A 24,323-nucleotide genomic window follows, 5' to 3' on the forward strand; every position below is an offset into this window, starting at 1 on the left:
GTACAGAATCTGCTACAGAAAAACGTCAATTACGTCATCTTATGTCAAATGGCGACTTGTTTTGCCAACTGGACAAAATCCTGTCACTCGCAAAAATAATGCAATTTTCTCATTGTTTACATCTATTGCTACCAATTATTTCCATTCCAATGCTTTAGTGTGATATGTGACGTTAGTTTTTCGCGTTAAAAATGTCGTGGCTTAACTTGAACCAGAGTTTAAACAGTCTGAAAGGGCAGATTACAAATATTGCATCTGAAGTATTTTCTGAGGCCCCTGTGCAGGAAGCTGGTGATGATACTTCACAAAAGGATTCTTCTGTGACAGAACTAGAAGATAAATGTCGTAATTTGGAGCTCGAGGTGAGTTTATGTAATATAATACGCAATTATTGTTACGCTTGACAGATGACTTTTGAGGTTATGTTTTTATATTTTTTTATTGTTATACAAAGACAAGTGACCGTAAGGCCTGTAGTCATCCTCTCTAATTCGTGCTAGATTGCATCACCGTGCAAAAATAATGTGAAAAAAAGTCTCGAAACCGTAATAAGGCTTACATAAACAAACACTGTATTGTTATTTTGATAGTGTTGTCTCTTTTCATCATGATAATGATTATATTTGCATCTCTTGCATTGAAATAAGATGTTTTGCAATAGGTAATGCTTAATGTTCCTTCGCAATGAGGTATTGTGTCACCGCCTACATCTATTAGGAGTCTGTCGGGTATCAAGTGATATTGGTTGCCCCTGAACAAGCAAGATCTGATAATGATAATAGTAAATTATGTAGATTACTAAATCAAATAATACCTGTATGGATCATAATGTCTGCTATTTATAAAATGACTATGAAAGTTTCATGTTAATAGCAATAGTATAAAATTTATGATGCTGAAATGTTCCAAATTACAGATATTTTCTATTCACTGCACATGATTTCCTAGAAATCTAGCCAAGTATCATAATCAAAAAAGATTTTGATACTTATTGTGCTGATAACCGCTTTAAATTGTAAGTATGATAAGTAGGAATTAAATCAAAAAATTGAAAACATAGATAAGTAGTCAAACTTAGCTATACTAATACATATTTAAATATTAATCGTTTTACAAACAAAGTCTTTATTTTGTCATTCCATAAAGCTAGATCTATTTTAATGCTAAATATAGTCAGAATAATTCAATCGATACTTAGTACTTTTCTTTGCATTAAAATGACCTTGCAAGGGTGTTGAAAGTGCGTCATAATAATATAATAGTATGCCATTCATAGGTCTACGGTTTGAATGGTAAAGGAAAACCTGACTTTTTCTATGAGAGTTTTTTTATGAAGTTATTATATAAGTTATTTTCTATGAAGCGACTGTCCAGAGTTATTTAGTTGAGATTTTATCTCTTTGCATACGGATATAGATACTCTATGTATTAGAAAGAATATCTGCACAGTATGACACTTTTAATTAAGATCCTGCATTGTTGACTAATCTTAAAGAAACTGACTGCCAACTAATAAAGACTATAAGGCATTATTATTATATCATTGGAAAGTTCATAATGCGGTGGGCTAATTTCAACCAAAATGAACTTTGTGACTAAATATGACCATATATTATGTATATAAAGTAAGAAGTCCCCAACCCGCACTTGGCCAGCGTGGTGGACTCACGGTCTAACCCCTCCTTCATTAGGGGAGCAGACCCTTGCCCAGCAGTGGGACATAAATGGGTTACATTTATTTATTTTTATTTTATTTATAAAGTAATACTATGACACTTATTACCATTTGGTTTGTCTATAGTAAGTGTAATCTATGACCTATGGTACAAAGCCTTCCTACTTGGCACAGCTCCAAATAGCACACCATACACATTTCCCCATGACAAACCCCATGAGTACAAAGCATGCATAGTATTAATAATTACTTGTTTTTTAATATTCTATGCAGTGGCAATTGACAAACAGTCATACCCACTATTTACTTTACATACTAATAATTTATGGTAGTTAAGTTTGAACCTTATTTGAATCTTATTAGAACTTTATTTTGTAAGTACATATACATCATCAGCAAAACTCAGAATTTATAATATGGTCACCCATCCACGGAACAACCTCGGCATGCATAGCTTAACTTCAGCGATCTCTCAAGGGAGAAGCCACAAGCTCTTTTATGTATACATATACATATGTATATTATGTATGACAAGATGTATGGATGTGATTGAGGTAAGGGAAGTAAGAATTGTACAAAGTGGCGTTCTTTGGTGTCTGCCTAAGGGATAAAAGCGTGATTTTATGATACGCCTATTGTATCCGAAGGTGTATAAAATACACTCGCAATATCGCCATCATTAATGTCAGTGCCATGTAATATTTGAAAGATCATTTGCACTTTGCCTGATCCGATAATTGCACCCAAGACTTTTTCGAGGCAGTCTAAAGGGAGAGATAAAAATATCAATTACTCTTCAGTTGATGCGGGAATCGCACCCAAGACCTCTATGTGGCAGTTATCGATACAACCCTTGCGCCACTAGGCAGTTAGAACATGTCATATTATTATAACAATTGAAAATACATCCTGACTTTTAAAATTGTTGTTAGTTATTTTCACATCAGATTAAAGATAAAAGAACATTTTCGTTTATATTTAACCTTGAGATAAGACTAGACTCACTTTCAATTAGTACTCATATTAAACTGTTTTAATTCCGGGTTTCGTAATCAATCATTACTAACTTGCGATTTACCTACGATTGTTATAACTACACGGTCAGTGGGTTACATGGTCACCTCGATGCGACCGTAACGCCGCGTGTGGGGGTTCGAATCGCAAACGGGATAAATATTTGTGTGATGAGCAAGAGTATCTGTTTTAAATCATTTATCTATGTATGTGTGTATTTAGAAGTATATAATTTAGTTTATGCCTGTAATACAAGCTCTTCTTAGTTTGTTATCCAGAAATTTATTTATTTAATGTGGGTTCAGAAAAGTTCGCGTGAAAGACTTCCCCGGGAAGAAAGTCACCAATCCAAGTTATAAATTTATTTATCTGTGTATCACATTTCATCAAAATCTGTTCAGTAGTTTTGGCGTGGTCGCGTAACTAACAAACATACATACATAAATCCATACACACAAATACGCTTTTAAGATATTACAAGGTAGGGTTTAAACTGCAGGGTGGGTGTTTCCTCTTTGAGAGAGGGCCTAAGTTCGATTACCGTGTGAAATTGGCCTGTATCGAAGTAGTGTAGTACTTGAAGTTCAGTAAACTATTTAACAGTAGATAAGTAAACGTAATCTTTAAGTATGTAAATAGGTTACAGGGATTCCTGTTATCATGCTTAACTATAAACAGTAATTCCAGGTATATGCCATTCGTCCAAGACTTAGTCCACGGGTAAAAAGTATCTTATGTGTTAATCCGGGTTATAAGCTCTCAGCGTACTAAATGAGGCGCTAATAGCCAGTTGCCACTCACCGGTCGGTGAACGATCTGTGGGTTAAGCAACCTTTGGCGTGGTCATTCCATAGATGGGTGACCGCATAGTGGAATTTGAACTGAGCGTCTCCGTGCCTTCGGAGGGCACGTAAAACGTCGGTCCAGGTTGTTGTCAATTAAGGTAACAGCCGTTAAGCCACGTCAAAGGCCTTCGGGTTTGAACAACTTTGACACTAGATTGAACCCTAACCATACGATAAGAAGAAGAAGCGTACAAAATCCTTGTGTTTGAAACCCGCTTCTGTGGCGCGGTCAGTATTGTATCCGACTGCTGACCACAAGGTCCTGGGTTCGATTCCTAGTTGTTACAAAGTGCTGCTGTAGGTCGATTTCTAATTTATTCTTAAATTAACCCGGAGTTTGGTAACGCAAAAGGCAGTAGGCTCGCCCTCTATTACATGGGACTTATGTTGTTAATGGCGCAACTCGGTATCTTTTATGTACCTCTCTGTCTTCATCTTTGGCAATAACAGAGCTGTTTTCTATTATGTGTGTATGTCCTTTATCAGGCCGTAAAGTAGTCCTTTTATTATATGAGTACTAGAGGGCGCCCGCGACTTCGTCCGCGTGGACACCCTTCCCGTGTAAATCCCGATCCCACGACGACTCCACGATAAAAAGTAGCCTATATTCTGGGTCTTCAACTACGTACATACCAAATTTCATCGCAATCGGTTCAGTAGTATTGGCGTGAAAGAGTAACAAACATCCATACCTACTCACAAACTTTCGCATTTATAATATTAGCAGGATAAGGGTTTCGTAAAAAAGTCTGCTACTATGTAAATACTTAGTTTCTACAAAATCTAGCAATATCTATCGATCTATACAATCGCAATATCACGTCCCCCTGCATCGGTAAATAATATACCTTTATCAGCAAAGTAAGGGTAAACTCACCTATTTATTGTTAAAATATAATAATTGTATAATATAGCCGTCTCTCTCCAACACATAGGGTATGAGAGAGATAAAGATTCCGAGTACTACTGGCCCATAAACGAAGCTTTGTGTGGCTATAGAATGAGCGATTTCTATGAGCGTCGTTGAAAGCGGAAATCTACTTTTAAGATAATTATGTATCGTTTTTTTTCTTTTTAACCCGTAACTGTCCTACTGCTGGGCAATTGTCTCTCTCAGGGTTAGGTCTTGAGTCCACCATGCTGGCCAAGTGCGGGTTGGGCACTTTGTATGCCGTTGATGGGTTTATATACGAGTAGTAGGTACAGTTAATTGGATATATTTTTAAATAAAAATGTAATCCTCAGATTCCTCAGTGACACTGACTCAACATCCCGACTTAAAGTTCATAGATAGTAGAGAGAATTTGCTGGTCATGAGGTCTCAGGGTCGATTCCCGGGTCCTGGCGACAGACAAACAAATAAATAGCAAAGTCTCAGTAATAGGGTTCTGTTTTACCCAAAAACCTGACATAACACTTATATTATATGTGAACTAAACGGTAGAAATAATGATCAATGGCTTTCAGCATTACTAGGCGTGAGAGTACAAACATCCTTCCGTATCTATCGTTGGTTAACATTTCGCAATCGATAGAATAATGAAACGATCTGAGTTATATTTCCTTTGAATTATCCTGTCAGTGGCTGGCGGTTAGAAAACTGTCTTCCTTAAGCGTATTTTATTTACAACTAGTTTTGACCCGTGACTTTGTTCACGTGTTATTTCCCGGTGTAAAATTCACGATGAAACCATAGGTTCCCAACAGGGGCTATACCGCGGGGGTATTATAAAGCTGCAGACTTTGTTAGTTTGTTTGAGCGCACTAATCTCAGGAACCACTGGTTCGAATTGCAAAATATTTTTGTGTTGAATTTATTGAGGAAGGCTATAGGCTATATAACATCACGGCCGCTCCCAATGAGCGGAGTAGCAACGAAAAATGTTAGAAAAGGGGGAAAAATTATGACCCATTTTCTCTTATGCGACGTAAGCGAAGCTGCGCGGGTCAGTTAGTAATTTAAAAAAATCCACTTTATAAACTGCTTGTGTGATTACTATTAAAATACATTACTTATTTATTTACAAAAAGCATTATTTGCGTTAATTCAGGTTAAAAAATGTCATCAAAATGAGTTCAGCAATTTTTGCGTGAAAAAGTGACAAACATACATACGTCCTCGAACTGTCCCATTAACAATATGCGCAGGAAATACGATTTACGATTTGAATTAATTAATTATTATAAATCAGATGCTCTTATTTATTATTCTGTGGAAATATCTAAGATATACAAAAGGTAATAATTATTATGCTGATAATTACTTTAACTTAAATAAAAATGTTTGTTTGAAAACGCAAATCTTTGAAACTGCTATTCTTGGTAGAGTAAAACTTCTGCTAATAATGACTATAGGCCACTATTTACAAGAATTTAATAGAAATATATCCTTGGGGTTCACTAAGTAAGTATTTTTCACTGCACTGCCTGCACTTCACCCCACCGGACTATGAGAGTGAAGGAATAGAGAGTGTACCTGTGTATTGTGCACACACTTGGACACTATAAACAAAGTCCTACATAGTCAGCAGTTACTTGGTTTCAATGAAACTGAAGCCATTATTATATGTTTAAAAATTGTTGTTATTTCCTGCAATGAAAATGATGGGCCAATATACCATATATGTGTCTCTCTTACTTACTTTTATGGTGTAACTACACTAAAATGGGTTTTAATGCTAAAAACAACATTGTTTGAGGGTCTACAGATATGCCAATAACAGGCCTTATTATTTGAGTCAAGGAAATAGTCTAGATTTAAATTAATATACTATTAAGTGTTATTATAGTTATTTTGTATTGACATCAATAGTTTCACAATCGTGTCTGTATTCATTACCTATGAGGTTTTTACTGCTGCCAAAAGTCACGCTCTGATAAGGAAAACCATAATGTATTTAACGTATCAGTGCTTCTATTTGACGTATTCATACTAAAAGTCTATTAGAGTCTTTATAGACATTACTATGTGGACTCTTCACTGTTAATATTAGATGATTATTTCTAATACACACATGTATAAAAATATATTTTGTCTTTGAACCCAGCAAAAGCTTATATATATATTTCGGCGGTCACATAGTGCTATTTTAAAAATAGGATAATTACTAAACCGTTGGGTAGGTGTAATTCTAACCTTTTAAGATTTATCAAATAATAACATAGCCTACTTTTTGTAGCGAGTACTTACTTTCCATCTGCCCGTAGAGAAAACTGTGGGATATAAATTATCTTCTGTTACACATAAAATATATTCTATTTTTTTTATCTATGCATTCCCTAAGCACCGTTTACGTGATCAGATTGTATCGAATCTTTGGTACGGTGTTTTAGGAACGCTTTGACTTTTTTTAAACCCATTACTGTTCCACTGCTGGGCAAGGGCTCCTAAGTTAGGGTACAGGCCTAGAGTCCTTCACGCTAACCAAGTGCGGGTTGGAGACTTTGCATGCCCTCGATAAATATATTTAACTAAGGCACGCAGGGTTTCATGTTATGTTTACAATATAGCTATTCAAATAGTGGTATTTAAACTGAGCGTCTCCGTGCTTCGGAGGGCACGTAAAAAGTCGGTCCCGGTTGTTGTCAATTAAGATAACAGTCGTTAAGCCACGTCAAAGGCCTTCGGGCGGCTTGAACAACTTTGACACTAGGTTGACCACTAACCATACGATAAGAAGAAGATTTCTTCAGCAATAGAACAGCTATTATTCTCTTTTAGAACATTTATCCCGCTGTTTTAGCAGCCGCACAGCGCACGCTCTAAACCCAACATGGCCGTTAGGGTAGATACCGTATCGCATGTTTGCGCTGCGATAACGCGCGATAACAGCCAGCTTTCAGACGAAACCTGTGCCGCTAGCTTCGTAATCCAAGCTTAATAACGCTCATACATGTTGCTCTATGATTTATGTATCACTAGAGGACGCCCGCGACTTGGTCCGCGTGGAAACCTTTCAATACCGATCCCTCGGGAACTCCGGGATAAAAAGTAGCCTATGTGTTATTCTAGGTCTTCAGCTACCTACATACCAAATTTCATCGTAATCGATTCAGTAGTATTTGCGTGAAAGAGTAACAAACATCCATACATACGTACTCACAAACTTTCGTTATTATTATATTAGTATGTATTATCTAGTTTTTGATTCCTGTTGGTAGGCAAATGGTTTTGATGAAGAATTGGTGTAGGGTCGTTGGTAGCGATTCTGGTTAGAAAAAAATAAGCTCCAATCACTTCGTAGGTAACATAATATACACAACACCGACAAGTAGAGAGCTCTAAGAGAAATAGTAACTGAATACGTATCTCATTTTGACCATGATGTAGACAAAGACACGCAATGTCAAGGCATCATTGTTTGCTGATCTTCCTAAGATGAGCTTTTGTCAGAATGACGTAATTTAATTGTAATTGCCTGCATAGAAAAGGCGAATGCGTACAAATTTAGGTAACTTAGCAATAGATTTTGAAATATGCGAGTAGTTATCGGTACTTTAGAAAAAGCTTTTGCAGCTACTGATCATAATTTGGTCGCAAAAAGATTTACCTTATTTTTCCCACTATTATCCGTATTGCAAAGTACAATACAATAAGTTACTCTATTATTTGTTGCCTTCCTTTTACTGAGGAAACTCAAACGACTGTAAATTCTAAGTGATGCTGAAAAGTATTTCTACTGCTATGATACACGTCAATGTGAAAACACGATATGAGTACACATGGTATGAGAGTATACTGCCATTAGGAAATCAGTTTTATAGTTTCAATAAATACAATAAACACATTCTTAATAATGTCGGAGCAAAAAACTATCAAATCTTTCCACCATTCTAAATCAATTTCAAAGTCAAAACGCCTATATTATTCGGGAATTCTCGCGAATCTGTCATCTGTGAGGATATCGTCCGATCTGAATCATTTGTCGTGCGGGGAGTGAGCGGGGAGAGGGGCTGGGCACATTAGAATTTACAAACATCGCACGATGGGGAGGACAAAGACCTCCGTGATAAAACGGGAGGGAATCTGGCGAATATATTCATCGAGGAGATTTGGTTCCGTCTGCATTTAAGAGCTTAACTTACTCTATAGACGATGGGATACCTACTAGGTTTTTCCTCGAAGTTATTTGGAAGGTTTTTTTCGAGAAAAGTAATATGTATGGCTCTGTCAATTCCCAATCGATCGCCTAATTTACTTCTGAAATCATTCAAAATATGGGGTTAATTTTGCTTAAATGTCTTTATATAGATATAGATTATCGAAACAGACTTATATTGCACTTCTCATTTCATCATTTCTGCAATTGTCAATATGCTTTTAGGAAGCTAATGTGTTTTTTTGGTCTGAAAGTTTACTTGCAATGAATATAATGCAAACTAGCTTTACTTACTCTATAGATAAGTGGTGGTCGCCGGTACTAAATGTAAAATGGTACTTTCTACTTTTGAAAACCTGTGAAGATCGCGTCAAAGTAAATAATTTTCAAGTCACGGTACCCTGAAAAAAGTTTTCAATTTGTCAATGGCCGCTCCGCATCTGCGATTCTAATCTGTTGTCCCAGTTTCTATGTAAATCTGTAGCAGTTTAACATTGCTAAACAACGACTGACGACGACATTTTTTTTACACAACGCGCGCTTACCTGAACTGACAATTTAAAAAAAAATCGTCAACTCAAAAACGGTGAGTCCTATTTTTAATCGATGGTCTTCTGTTTTTAAATGATGACATTATTTACGGCTGTCAACTTTTTTGGCCAGTGTTTGATTTGAAATTAGTCTTTTGTAGGCCCAAAACATTTTTTTATCATTTAACTTAGGTCTTTATAAGTTTTGGTTACCTTAACTAGAGTTAGACAGATTTTGTCATGTATTTGCTGTCCCTTGATCCGTCGATAAGTATAATCATAAGCAATAAAAAGTAGCACTGTTGTGTACTTAAATTAACAATTATTTTTCAAAGTTATGTGTGTATTAAAAATAATTATCACTTGTTCCAACGGTGAAGGAAAACATCGTGATGCAAACTTGTTGCCTGAGAGTTCTTTAGAACAGTCCCCAACCAGCACTTCGCCAGGGTAGTAGACTCGAAGCCAAAACCCTCTCTCATTACGAGACCTTTGCCCAGCAGTGGGACATCAATGATTTAGAATTATTTATATATTCTACGTAAAGTAAGCTTAGTATAAAGCCTGACGTCATAGCATGTCAGGTATCTAAATATATTCTGTACGTCACAATGTTCAGTATAATATCCTGTGCCATATTCTGCTTCCTCGTTTTAAAGTAATCAAGTAGGGTGGGGCCCGTCTCCAAGGCGATTGTACAGAGTAAGTGGTTTAACGATGGTAGAGACTTTTAGAGTCGTTGATATTTTTGTATAGTTATTTGTTTTCTGCTTACCCTTATGGGAAGGATGCGTGATTTTTTGTATGTATGGTTAAAAAATTTTAGCTTATGTGTCAATTTTTTTAAAATTATTTTTCGCTATAAATGCAACAAAAATATTTTTTGTTTAGGTTGTAGGTACTTTATAGGCGTAATTATATGTTCTTTATTTCATTGTAATTTTTAAGTACTTATGATATTTCTTTTCTTTGGATTTGTTTGTATTAAGAAAAGCTCAAAAGATTTGGAATGCGTTTGGAGTTATGTCGTTTGATATAAAGAGACCTTGCATAATACTTTTTGTAAAATAACTAACATAAACTCTTTAACACATAAGACACTATGTTACAAAAAAAAAACTCGTGTCGTGTGAAACAAAATAACGAAACGCATTTCGGAAGTCCTCAACTATTTCCTTTGCCGAATTAAAAAAAAGACAAGTACAAAAAACGAACCAATTACAATAACGTTCGAAAAAAGGGACAATTATCAAAATGACAGTACTTTCGCTTGACAGGAGAAACATCATAAAATCACAAGACTATAAATACATACATACGTACAGTCAGCACCAAAAGTCGCTTAACAGATCTTTACAAAGTACCTGTACACAATAAAATGCCATAACTCATAGATGCGGCTAAGAAACAAAATAACCTTTACACTGAAAGTTTACAAAAGTCAAGTTGTTTGTTTTATGTACGTAAATGACGGCAGTTTTTAGGTCTCTCCCTTAAGATAGGATAATTAATACATTTTCTATGTACCTATGTTCTGTATAGATTTTATTCACAAAAGTAATTTGCGTAATACTTTTTGCACATCAACTAAACTAAACAAAATAGGATGCTAAAACTTATAGTCGCGACTCTCTCTCTCTTCCATGCTAGGAATTCCATATGGTTGTGGGGTCAGCCTGGTCTTTCTCCTCCACTTCGCTCTGTCCTAGACATCGTCTTCGGAAACCTCACACTCACTCCTGTCTTTCTGCACTACAGTTTCCCATCTGGTATTGGGCCGTCCTCTGGATCTACGATCGATCTTAAAATTTATAGTCGCGACTAAGAAACAAAATAACCTTAGAGACTTCTGGGAAATGAGTGCACAGCGACTTTCGGAAAACGAGTAAATACATAAATAAGTAAATAAATATTATTGGACAACTCACACACGGTCATTTGATTCCAAACTAAGCAGAGCTTGTACTATGGTAAGTGAGTGAGTGTGCAGTGACTTTTGTAAACTTCCAGTGTAAAGGTTATTTTGTTTCTTAGCTGCGTCTATGAGTTATGAAATTTTATTGTTTACAGGCATTTTGTAAATTTGATTCTGTTTAGTGACTTTTGGAACTGACTGTACATACATACATACACACATACATACATACATACATACATAGTGTCGTAAACAGACAGTGTCGATACATTCCCCTCTGACCTATTGGCGGCTTGCATTTAAATCGTTCGCAATTTGAATTACAAAACGCTGTGACGCTATTGGTCGGAGTTTTCTTTTTAATAGCGATGACGAGACATTTTTTTTCTTTTCAGTGTTGCATAGATTTTTATGGGTTGCTAATTTAAAAAAGACTATTGATGGACGGTGATTTTCTTCAGTGTCGTTTATGACAAAACGTCCTTAAAGTTGAATATCGAGTATAAACTTTACTAAGCATTCTATAAACGATACTATTGCACTCCACACCTCCAATAAAATCGAGGGAACACTTGATATGCGCGTTTCTATAGTCATTTTAAATATCATCTTAAATAAAAATTACAAACGCAAGAATGCTTTACAACGGGGACTGAAAAGTAAACCTATTTGCGCTAGTACTCGTCATCATCATGGACTTTATTATTCTTAATTATAATTAATTCTTATTTTTTTTATTACAGACTGCATCTCTAAAGAAGTTAGTCGATGAGTTACGTGCTTCCTTGCAGTCTGAGGTGAGTTTTATTAAACATTTTCAGTCGAGACATAAGTACACAACATCCACGATAAAACAGCCGGTAAAGCTCCTGTAGTATACTGTGCGTGTTCAGTACGCAGCAGCACAGACAGTAGCTCAGTGGTTAAGGTCGCCACGCCGCTACCATTGTGATCCACAACTAGTGGTAATGGGTCTGGTTGTCCTATGTCTCCGTTGTTTGTATGTTTGTAAAAGTCAAAAGACCTCGCGACACAAGAGCAAATCTTAGTGCGGGAGTTGTCTAAGACATAACAGTTTTGTTGTAGTTTAGTATACTGTGCATGTTCAGTATGTAGCAACACATACATAGCAGTACCGTGCGCACACACCGACTGTCAACTATGTATGGAGATGATAGTTTGTGTCTTTACTGTGCTGTCTAATGTTTGACACACACTGTCTGTAGGCAAATGTGATCGTATAACACTTGAATTTTTACGTACCGCTCGTATATTTGTTACAGTAGATAGTAATTTACATGTAATTAACATTTATTGTAATTATACACGTCTATTTAAACGAGTTATCTAGTAGTTTCTAGTTGAATCGCAACATATTTCTTTATAAAACGTGACGGATGCACATCGTAGCATTTCTTGTTAGAAAAACTCAAAAGTACATGTCTGCCTCGACCCAGGACTCGAACCCCAGACCTCTGCGCGGCAGACAGCTTTACATGCTCTCCGAGGCACGGAGATCTACGATCTCAACTTCCTTACTTCGGGTAATCTCTGAGTAATTTTTAGCAGCAAAACTCAGAAAATACTTTTTCGCCCGACCCAGTATTCAAACCTGAGACCTGTACTTGGCAGTCGCATACACAGCAGACCGCAACATAGTGTTACACTTGCAACAAAATGTATTTTTTCTCGGTAACTAAAAAAGGCAGAACAAAAGGAAAACATCGTGAGGAAACCTTGCATACCTAAAATTTGTTTAATACAATTATTGAGGGCATGCAAAGTCCCCAACCCGCACTTGGTCAGCGTGGTGGACTCAAGGCCTAACCCGTCCCCCTCGTTTGGGAGGAGACCCTTGCCCTGCAGTGGGTTAAAAAAAAGGCAGTATCCACAAATACCTATAAATACACGTCAATTATCATACCAATAGAAATCACAGGGGTCACAGGAAACGATAAATATTAATGTTTTCAAACGAAAGTTAATTTTGAAACGTTTGTTGTTACTGATGGGTATCTATGGGTCTAAGGTTGACGAATAATGGAGACTGATATAGACTTATTGATATATTTTAATATATTCTGTATATGTAGTTTTTCAGTAACAGCGTATTGCCATTTACCGGGCAAGTTACCTTACTCCGGGCTGCCATTGAAAATATTTCAGTCGGTCGCTCAGTAACGGGAAAGTTTTATATATTTGGATACTATGATAGTATTTAATAACTACATTCATTCCTTGAAATCTTTAAAGTATTGTGGTTGTTAACATTTTAAATGACCGAAGTTTTACCGCTAGGGCAGGATAGCATTTTTTTATAATCCATTTTAGATTGTCAGTCTGAATTTTCTATTTCGTCGTGTCTCAAACATAACTTGATAAGTATTTTTGTTAATTATTGCTGTAGCTTTGTTCTTTGATAGGGGTAGGCAGAGGCCTACCCCTATGGAAAAAGGGCATTTATGTATGTTACTGTAGTTAAGATTACTACTACGACTGTCGCCACACCGCTACCATTGTGCTGGGAAGTTGTGGGTTCAAATCCTACAGAGTACAATTATTTGTGAGATCCACAAAATAATTGTTACGGGTCACTTAGTGTCCGTTGTTGGTAAGTTGTAGAAGTCCCCGCGACATAAGAGCAATTCTTAATACGGGAGTTGGCTTTTAAAAAAGAAAGAAAAGAATAGAGTTCAGTCAGTCAGTTAACTTATTCCACGCAAATATACCCACAATGAAAACCCACTAATACATCAAACAAAGCAGTATTCGATGTATGTGAAAGTGTCGCGTTAGATAAAAGTATTGATCGCAACACTCCGAGGGTTGATAACGAAGATATAAAAGCTGTGATAAGCTTGCAACGGCTTTGTTTCGTGTACGCGGGGGCTGATGACGGTGACCAGGTATGTGCTTTATAGTAGTCTTATTTCTATTGTACTTATAGCTTATTCGTGTTAAAGTTTATCTCATTCGGTTTAGCCGTTTTCACGTGAAAGAACAAACAATCATCCGTTGCATATGCCCGGTTTTTTAGGTTTTGTACTCGTCATCATACGCTACTTTTGCGGATATCCCATCAGAAATTGAAAAATTCGCATAATATTTTATCGAACCTGGGATGTCATGATCAGAAATCACTCAGACTATAGCGGGTGTAATGGTTCTAGCTCATAGAAACTTATGCCTAACTCCTTGTGATGGAAAAGTTTCCCCAGATCGTCTCATGCCCTCACAGCCATTTATGCTCATCAATCTATGGCATATCGAGGCTTAAACAACGCATTTATGAGATCCTTACTGGTAATTTAGTAAGTGTATTCATGCTTCGGAGAACACTTTAAAAGTGGGTCCTGGTTGTCCTTAACTTTCAGTGGCCTGAACGACTTTAGGACTAGGATAGCAACAAAAAAATTAACGAATTATTCATTTTGAACCATTCGTTGTTGAGATTACACGATTTTACCCTTTCACAATGATTGCTGAGGCGCCCGTAGCCAGTTGCGCTCACCGGTCGGTAAACGATCTGTGGGTTAAGCAAACCTTGACGCGGTCAATCCATAGATGGGTGACCACATAGTGGTATTTGAACAGGACCTCTCCGTGCTTCAGAGGGCACGTAAAAAGTCGGTCCAGGTTGTTGTCAATTAAGATAACAGTCGTTAAGCCACGTCAAAGGCCTTCAGGCGGCTTGAACAACTTTGACATTAGGTTGACCACTAACCATACGACAAGAAGAAGAAGACCCTCTAACAAAGCAATAATACAGTAACACACCTGCTTACTACTGTGAGTAGCAAACGGCGTTAAAGTCTAAAGGACACAGTCAGAGGTCGCTGAGGTCGATCGATTCTGAACCTATGCAAATGTGTTGCATAATATATTGAACGTTTAATTATATACTTCTGCGTACGCGCACCTTTCAGTCACGGTTTTTGTATTTTTTGTAACTTTTTATTTGATTTATTAGCGTTTCCCGGCGGTTCTGGTCGTGTTATTTGATAAATAGTAGCCTATGTGCTACCCCGCAATGAAATCTATCGCCCTTCCAAATTTCATCCAAATCGGTTAGACATTTACAACGCCTGTAAGGTTTTTCACAAACGATCTATGGGTTAAGTAACCAGGGGAGCGGCCATTCAATAGATAAGTTGTTGCATAGTGCTATGTTAGCTAAGCTCCGTTCTTCGTAGGGTACGTAAAAAGATACAGCATAGTCAATTAAAAAAAAACGGTCATCAAACCATATAACAACCTTTCGGGTAGCTTCAAGAACTATTCTATCTACTTCTTATGATAAAATGATTTACGGTAATTGAAAGGATGCCACAGAAATGTCCCTTAAAATTCTTTCTAAACTCTACTGGACTAGTACCTCTTTGTAACAAATTAATTAATATACAAATTACACGTTATTAAGTTTATACACTACTACATATTTGTGTTACATTATAATCTACATATAAAACACGTAGCTAACGTTGTCTGTTTGTCATCAAACACTTGAATAAACACACCGAATTGTCCTATTTATTATTTTTGTCGTTACTTGTAGTGAGTGGCGGAAAATTTGCAATTTTACGATGAAACTAAGTTAGTGATCGAAGTAAAGCAAGTCTTTACTCGGCTTGGTTTTAGATTGGGTGGCGTGATGCGGAATTTCGAAATTAACGTGATTCAGTTATCTTTAGTAACGGCACATCATGAAATGCTTACTTATAATTGGTACTCTCTATCAAATATCGTGGAAAAAGTTTGTCTCTTCCCCCAAAATGCTACCCCTTTTTTTAACTGGTGATAAATACAGTAATTGTTATTTTGGTTATTATCATTTGACTTAAACGAATATTTTCATCAATCGTTTTGTAATGTGATGGTAACTTAGTTAAGCTAGTGAAAATTGTATACCAATCTGTGATCCACTAAAGCGTAATAGTTTAGCCAGAATGTTTCTGCTAATAAGTTCGGTAATAAAATTACTCTCAATGTTTATAAAAAGGAGTGATGATATATTATCTAGGGTTTCAGAACCCTATCAGCGTAGTCTCTCTAAAACTGATCAAAAATCAACCAGTCTGAAAATCAGCCTTCAAAATGGACATGGTCAATAGTCATCTCGACAGAATCACGTTACTACCATAGATAATAAGCTAGTTTTAGTATTTCCTTGACACGCGGCACTGGCTTCTTTGACACATACATACATACATACATACATACATACAATGACATGCTGTAATAATATTTACAGCGCATTGTTGATAATACACATGCATGTGATTGAGATGCATTGACATGCAATATCAAGATTTTTACGAAAAAGATTAGCCATATTTTATTTAAAAAAAAGCCATTACATAGAATCAATTTTAGTTTTTCGGGGATGTTACATGAAATCCAGACCTTTACAAATCTCATAAATATTTTTTCCATCAATTTGTAAATCTCATAAATATTTTTTCCATGGGGAAAAATGGCAAATATACGACTACTTTTTCATTGATAACGAAATTGAAAGCTGCATCCATTTGTCTCTCCTCAATGAGCCCAATCAAACTCAGGCACAAATATTTGATATGAATGTTTCAGTTATGTAGTCTTTTTCTTTATTGAGTTAAGTTTAATGTGCGTTAATCTCTTATTTGATTAGTGCTACGCTTCGGGAGATGGCATATTTTCTAGAATAGATAATTAGATACCCCAGATAAGAGGTTACTTCTATTGGAAAAAGCAAGAAAAGCTATCTGATAGTCCAGTGAATGAAGTAATAATGATAAGGGAATATACAAAAGATGAGCATGGTCGTGTCAGCTACTCAAGCCCATACCCCCGTCTTAAGATAAGATAACATCCAGTCATGATTCAAACGTACACATAAAAATACATGTAAAATTATACTCCTCCACTATTCTTTATTAAGTAAATATTTTATTATAATACAATCAACTTTGCTTGACCTTTTTTCCTTCTTTTGTGTTTCTTTATCGGAACACGATATCCGCTACAAAACGTCCTACTATTATAATATAATCAATACAAATGTGTCCGGTGTGTTAATTCACAAGGAGCCAGTTCAAAGGTTCAAATCACAGGGCGGAATAAATAAGTTTAAAAATAACATTAGAAAAAGCTTATGTATTATGAATTCATTGATTCGTATCGTCGCACCTTTATTCGTAGAACACGGTGCATTTTTCATGCAGGCTTCGTTTCTATGCGTGTGTGCGTACCGCCCCTCCATGTGTGGGTGAAGGCGTATCTCAAGCTGCGCAAGCGCCGCCTCGGCACTCAGTTACAGTGCGGACGCCACCGCGAGCGGACGTATCGACCACAACACATTCCGAGAGCGCACGCTCGAAAATTAACAAAAAAAAAATTGTAGTGACGGCGGAGTTCAAATAAGGTTATCGGTTCATGTTCGCGCGTAGGATATCCGCGCCACCTCGAGGTAAGTTTCCTAATATTTGCCTTTTTCGTCTATTGTTTATTCAATTTTATGTTTGCCTTTGATTAGCGCGCTCTACGGTTGCATAGGTCACAGGCGTAATTTTTTTTAAATATTTTTTTCTGACTCATGTTTGTACAAGTGACATCATATTTGGCAGTTCCTTTGTAATGTGTCAAATATACGGCTCATTACCGCAGTCAATGGATTTATTATCTCTTGATGGTATATAATATGATAAATAATGATTCATATTAACATTTACACATGGCGCGAGTTTTGCAGACGATGTAAAAGCTATCTTATTGATAGTTTGATAAGGTTTTGATTGGTGTAGCTGCGGCGTCCCACAAGGGCGAGCCTTGTCGCCACATACGTATCAAACTTATGTCTTGAAGGGATTAGCTTTTTGCAGTGATATGACGTCTCGTGATAAATTCACACCCATAAATAACGAAGACATCAAATTAAACTAATGTCCTCGAAATTTCCAACCTACAATTTTTCCGATCATTCCTGTGGGAATATTAAAAATAAATTACCTATTTAACGAGGAAAATATAGCTACCATGCTTGACTAACCATTAACCCCGAATTGCAGTAAAAAAATATGAAACATACATACGGTAGTTACTTCCGAAAGATAGTTTGTCTTTCAAGAAACTCCAGAGTCTATCCCTTAAAGCTTTGTACTACGACAACTTTAATCACAGCCATTAACCTAAAAAAAGAAAAGTAAATTATCTTTCAATTTAACTTTACAATATACCTACATTATCACTTACGATTAAGGCATTTTGAAACACTCCACGTGACAAAAGTGCTAATAAAATCCTAGTATCTGCTAATCCGGTGCTAAATTCTTCAGGCCTTTATTCAGGCTTTATCAATTTAACAGTCGTTACTTTGTTGCTATGTGCTAAAATATTTAAAATTGAAATAGTTTTACGACTTTTTTTAGACTAGTAAGTATTTAAGTCTTTTTGTGGTTATTGATGGTTTTAAGTATACGGCATTTTATTTTATGGACGGCAAAATGGTAACATCATTTTTGCTTTTCAAAGAAATAAGATGCTTAGTCAAAACTTGACTAGCGTGGTAGACTCAAAGCCTATCTCTTTTCAACAGATCCTTACCCAGTGAAGCAGTGGAATAAATTGTCTAACAGAAGCTTTCTCTTTAATTATCTTACAGTCCAATTCTTACCCAATTTCATCAGAAAATTCACTCAGTAACACTTCAATTCAAAACCCTAGTTTTAGTCAATAAAGCCCAAGATATATTGTCAATCATACAACCTCAAAGGTAATGATTATTCAGTAATTAAATTGAAATACCAATAAATACTGGCGCCGCGGTTGTTTTAAAATAACTAATTATACTTAAGTCCACCCTTGACATGGTTTGTAGGTATAAACCTGAGTGTTCGTGACTTAGGTATGATAGAATTTTTACAATAATTTCCATTCTGATGTTCTAAACTTTTAAGTACTTTCGTACTTTGTCATATCAGTGAATTAAGTAGAAAAAGTTAAAGCTCGTACAGCAAATGGCGTTCTGTGGTCTCTGCTTACTCTTTCGAGAAAAAGGCGCAATTTTCAAGACCAATTCATCAAAATATACATAAATATATAAAATAGATTTCAGCCCGATCTCAAGAACCTCTATTTGACAAGAATGTACATAATGATTAGTATATGCGCTCAACATCACCATGCTTCAAAAAACACGTAAATGGCTTCAATACCGTTGACTTCAACAGCATTTTCACAAAACCGATAACTTGCCCTTTTTGCATAATTTTCTATGGTTCTTATACGCAATAATCAAAGTGCGAAATTCTTTAACGTATTATAAATGAGTGGTAATACATTATATATAATGAAGTGTTAATTATAAAGTTAAATTAATATGAGTTATCGATCAAAGCTACGTTATATTGATTACTTATAATCATTCTGGTTGCATAGTTATTAGCTAATAGCAACATCATCTCTCGTTATAAACCTTAGTTTCTCTAAATTTTTAACGCTTTAAATGCTTTAAACCTTTGTATCTTGTTTGTATGAAGGGTAAACCTCATTATAGTCAAAGACCCTTGGCAGGACTATCCAACTGCTGCTTTTAACGCCAAGGACTTAGTTCATGTTCCCTTCAAGTGTACCACTATATGGCCATCCATCTATAAAATGTCGGATTTAAGGTTTGCTTTCCTCAATGATCGTTTACAGACTAATGAGCGACAATCGACACAACAGGGAACCAAGTTTACAGGGTGTCCAAAATTTCACGAATTCTCTTTTGAAATTTTCTTCGTGTTTTGATTATCTAAATGTTCTAAAAGTTAGTTTTATAAATACTTATAGTACTATAGAATATAAAATGCACTCTCAACATGCACAATTAAAGATGCTACCATATTTTTTACCATTTCCACGAACAATGGCGTCGCGTGATAATGCGATGTGTAATTTTAGTAATTTTATTACGACGACCAATGGCGGATCTCAATTGTAATACGCTTGACAGTTTACCTCAGTCAATGTCATTTGCTACTTGTAACTTCTCACTCTATTCTATTGTGAAGGAAAGAGAGCGCCGCTGTGAGAAAATTTCATGTTTCATTCGAAGTTGTAACTCAAGTTGTAGTAGAACTGTGACAAACAGTTGTATTTTTGTAGGTTATTGGTTACCTTTTTACTTGTTAAATTAGACAGTCGATACTCGAAAAGAAATGCGAAATTAATTGATATGTTTTCTTCGGTTAGACTACTAATCGATTAAGATGAAAATTGTGTCTGGGTAATAGATTATATCCTGAAAAAGGATATAGCTATTGCAGGCATAATGATAAAACAAATATAATAAAATTATATTTAATACAATTTGGTTAATATTTAATCATAGTTAAGTTTAAGATAGTCAAGAACAGGAACCCCACTACCATTTGGGTTTCATAGCATGGAAGAGAGAGACAGATTTAAGTTAAAGTTAGTGTCGATATTTCATCTTAGCTCTTCACATAGCATCTATCAAATTCCCTTTCAATAGAGTTTCCGAGATTCCGAATGTATTTTTAGTTTTAGCAAACATTAAACTTTAATAGCTCCAACAATATAACCTAAAATCATTCGGCAGCCATTAATTCATATTTCGTGACTAAACGCGATTGTAAAACGTAAAAAATATCATATTAAAGTCTCCTATATACAACTTCACGCACTTTTTTGCTCCTCTATAAAGTCTAGCTGTATATTAAAAAACTACTACAACTATTGTATAACAACTTAGAAGAGAGTTTCGTATGCAAGGGTTACGGTTAGCGGAGTTGTACAAAATTAAAAAAAATATTACATCAGTGCCTTCAAGACTTATGCAGCTGACAGTGACCTGTTCGATAAAGCAATTTTGTTGCAGTATGATTAATATAATCGAAATAAATTGTGTAAGCGAAGGCCCTCTACTAAGTTGTCAGACTATATGTAAAAACTCAGCCAAAACCATTTACTAACACGTTTCAAAGTCAATGTTCTTGTTCGAAACACGTAAGGACGAGTCTTTTTGTTAATTCCCCAACAAAAATTATCTTTATCACCTTCAAACATTTTCATTATGTTTAATATAATTCAGCGACAATTGTACTGTACTCGAGCGTTTAGTGAACATAACTCATACATAATTCAACGCAAACAATTAGCGATTCAAAATTACTTATTTATCGCTGAAGACATTAATTTGTCCTCGGTTTATACCTAGCTATTAAACCTCTTTACTACATCACGCGTCACGAATTTCGAACGCAATTAGAAAAAGTAAATAGACCACAGTCACCACAGATAATGAAAGGAAGAACGTGACAGTAAAAATGGCGGGAAACGGGTAACCGTTATTCTTGTTATCGGCCACGACTTGTTATCTTTTGAAACATCGTCAGGGCGTTACTTTAAAACGATAATTTTCCGATAATTTCTTCAACTTGAACACGTTTCTATTTTTGTAATACGCTCCACTGACTTGTGAATTTTCAAGTTGAAATATGGCGACGTAAATTAGTTTTAATTTGACATTTATATACAATTAAATGGTAATACAGAATAATATATGTCTTGTTCTTTTTTAATGCCTCACTGTTGGGCAAAGGTCTCCTCCAAAACGAGGGAGTCCACCACGCTGGCCAAGTGCGGGTTGGGGGCTTTGCATGCCTTTAAGAAATGTATTTAACAATTTTTAGGCATGCAAGGTTTCATCACGATGTTTTCCTTCACCGTTCCTTAAAATGTCTAGTTGAAATAATGCTATCGATATAAATTTGTTCTGGTTCTCTTACGTAGAACGTCACGAGGAAACTATTTAAAAGTCTTAGTCATACGGTATTTTGTTAAAATTATAATAGTAAGACATTAACACTGAATAATTTGTGTATTTTACACGTGTAATAGTCTACAGTCTTACTTATTTACTTATTTATTGCTTTGTAAAGAGCTTCAATCGACCTAGCCTTTCTGCCAGCTATGTTTACTGCCTATCAAACTTTCACAACCTATTACCTGGGTTCAAACACGATATTCTTCTTAAGACCGGTTGTCAGACTTTCAAGCCTCTGACTACTGTTAACGACTGTCAAAGATCTTTGGAAATGAGAGCTGCGATCCACAATTTAACGTGCCTACCGAAAAACCTGGTCACCATGGTCACCTATCGAAAGAACAACATCAGCAAGAGTAGCTTAACCTCAGAGATCGATCCATACTGTTGCTACTTAGGCTCAAGCTTCTTCTTTGGTCTTTCTTTCTCTTTTTCTTCTTCTTTATCGTATGGTTAGTGGTCAACCTAGTGTCAAAGTTGTTCAAACCGCCCGAAGGCCTTTGACGTGGTGCTTTGGCAACAAGTTTGTGAACATTTTCAAATTTATATTTATGTTAGTAAAGAACAATTAATGACGTTTTCGATAAAGAAATTAGTTAGTTTATTTTAATGAGTGATCCATTGTTATCGGGCACATTAAACTTTAGTAATATTTGCATATGTCAGCGTCACGCCTGACTTCCTCGCAGATAATGGCGGATGTTAAAAGGTTCTGAATAATAATTGTCTTAGTAACAAGAAATATGTACAAATTATACTTGCTGCTAAATGATTAAGAACTGTCTTTGCTATTTATTTCGTGATAAATAAGTAGATAGTCAACCGGTTCCTATTAGTTGTAAATTCCGGGAAAATTTACTTATATTTGTTAATTTTCTAAAACTTTTTTACCTAGAAAAAAACTTTTATACACAAACAAGGAAAGTGTTATTTCAGAAATATAAATATATAGAATTTCATGGCTTATGTATTTATTGCCATTGGAGTTCTTGAAAACTATTTTTGCTTATTATTAAACCTTGGTTTCCTAGATTAAATACCTAAGAAACGGCCAGGTAATGCGCCATTTTGAAAACAAAGATATTTGAAATTTAACGCCATATTCTTAGACATACAAGAAAAGACCAAAATGTATGCATCTAAACTTTTTTATGACAGACAGCAACTGCAAATCCAATATCTGGGTTCTGTCTTCGCAAGTTAATAAGAATAAAAATAACCAAAAAATTACATTAATACTAGTTGCGTAAACGTCCAAATGCTCTTCAACTTCTTATAACAATGGTTCAAACGCAAGCAGATGTAATGGTCACTGGTCTTGTCACATCATTGTTCGTAACCGGTTCGATTCCCTTCCTGGAACCACTGATTTGCTCTTAGTTATGACATACTTGTTTCCTAAACTTGAATGGAATTAACAGCTGTTAGATGGAACCGGCTGACGGCCATTTTTGTTGCTTAGTTGTTGTAAAAATTTGCAGAAAATTACTTATGGAGTATTTAAATATGATTTTATTCCCACGAAGGTAAATAATGTAAATATGATCATTGTCGACTACTCAATGAGATGCCAGTTAAATTTCGACGAAAATAGAATTTCTATGTGAAAGAAAATACCATTTTTGGAAAAAAAATCTTATAAGCAATCGTACACATTTTCCCCCCCTTTTAGTCAAGTGACTTAAATTTTTAGTATCCTTGGTTCAAAAGTTTTTTTTTGTGATTAGTCATAAAAAGTTTATTTATTTGGTAATCGCTGGTCACACTAGTTTCTGTTCATTCAGATAGGTAAATGTGAACCAGCAATCTAGACCTTTATAATAGATTCGCCCGTGGATTCGGGGCGAGTCTAACATATACCTGACATATTTTCATATTTAGGTTACTAAAAAAACTTTGCTGAAAAAGCCCTTATAGTAAAGGTTTTCCCCTATCTTTTCATATTTTACATAAAAATGTTTAAACATCTTTTATTTCTCTTTAAAATAACATAAAAGAGAACAGGTGTTGTCTGTAGAAACGTTTTACAATACATTAGTTAAATCTGGGTCAGTCTTATCAGATATGCACCGTGAGTGCTATGATATAGTACTCAACACTTCAATTAGCGATAGCGCGATACTAGTCATTTCTAAGGAATCGATGTAATCTATTTATTATCTGTCACACTGATCCACATGTTGCGAATATTACATTTGAATTGTGAAATTGTGGAAATATTTCATAAATTTTTATTTTGGAGGAATTTTCAAATATTGTGGCTTGTAAGACTTTTAATAATTCGCGAAATATCAGCAAAAAGGGACGAGATACCCTTAGATAATACTAGGCACATACAGTATCTTATGAATACTATTTTGTCATTTGAAAACCAGTTACACTATTTAAAAAAAGTCAAATTAATATATTTTAAAGAACTGTCAAAAGTGACAGCG

The 24,323-nt window shown here is 35.5% G+C and overlaps 1 protein-coding gene across 1 annotated transcript in view; it reads left to right on the top strand.

Annotated features, from left to right (window-relative positions):
• Window positions 1-48: 48 nt before the first annotated feature.
• The window catches only part of LOC142984322 (uncharacterized), a 60,607-nt gene continuing 36,332 nt past the window's right edge, over window positions 49-24,323 (top strand). Inside the window, exons 1-2 of the mRNA XM_076131845.1 lie at window positions 49-362; window positions 11,822-11,875. Of these exons, the coding sequence (XP_075987960.1) occupies window positions 192-362; window positions 11,822-11,875 (225 nt within the window). The 5' untranslated portion in view covers window positions 49-191. The remainder of the gene's footprint in view (window positions 363-11,821; window positions 11,876-24,323) is intronic.

This window comes from Anticarsia gemmatalis, chromosome 26, assembly GCF_050436995.1.
Source record: "Anticarsia gemmatalis isolate Benzon Research Colony breed Stoneville strain chromosome 26, ilAntGemm2 primary, whole genome shotgun sequence".
NCBI classification, from domain to species: domain Eukaryota; kingdom Metazoa; phylum Arthropoda; class Insecta; order Lepidoptera; family Erebidae; genus Anticarsia; species Anticarsia gemmatalis.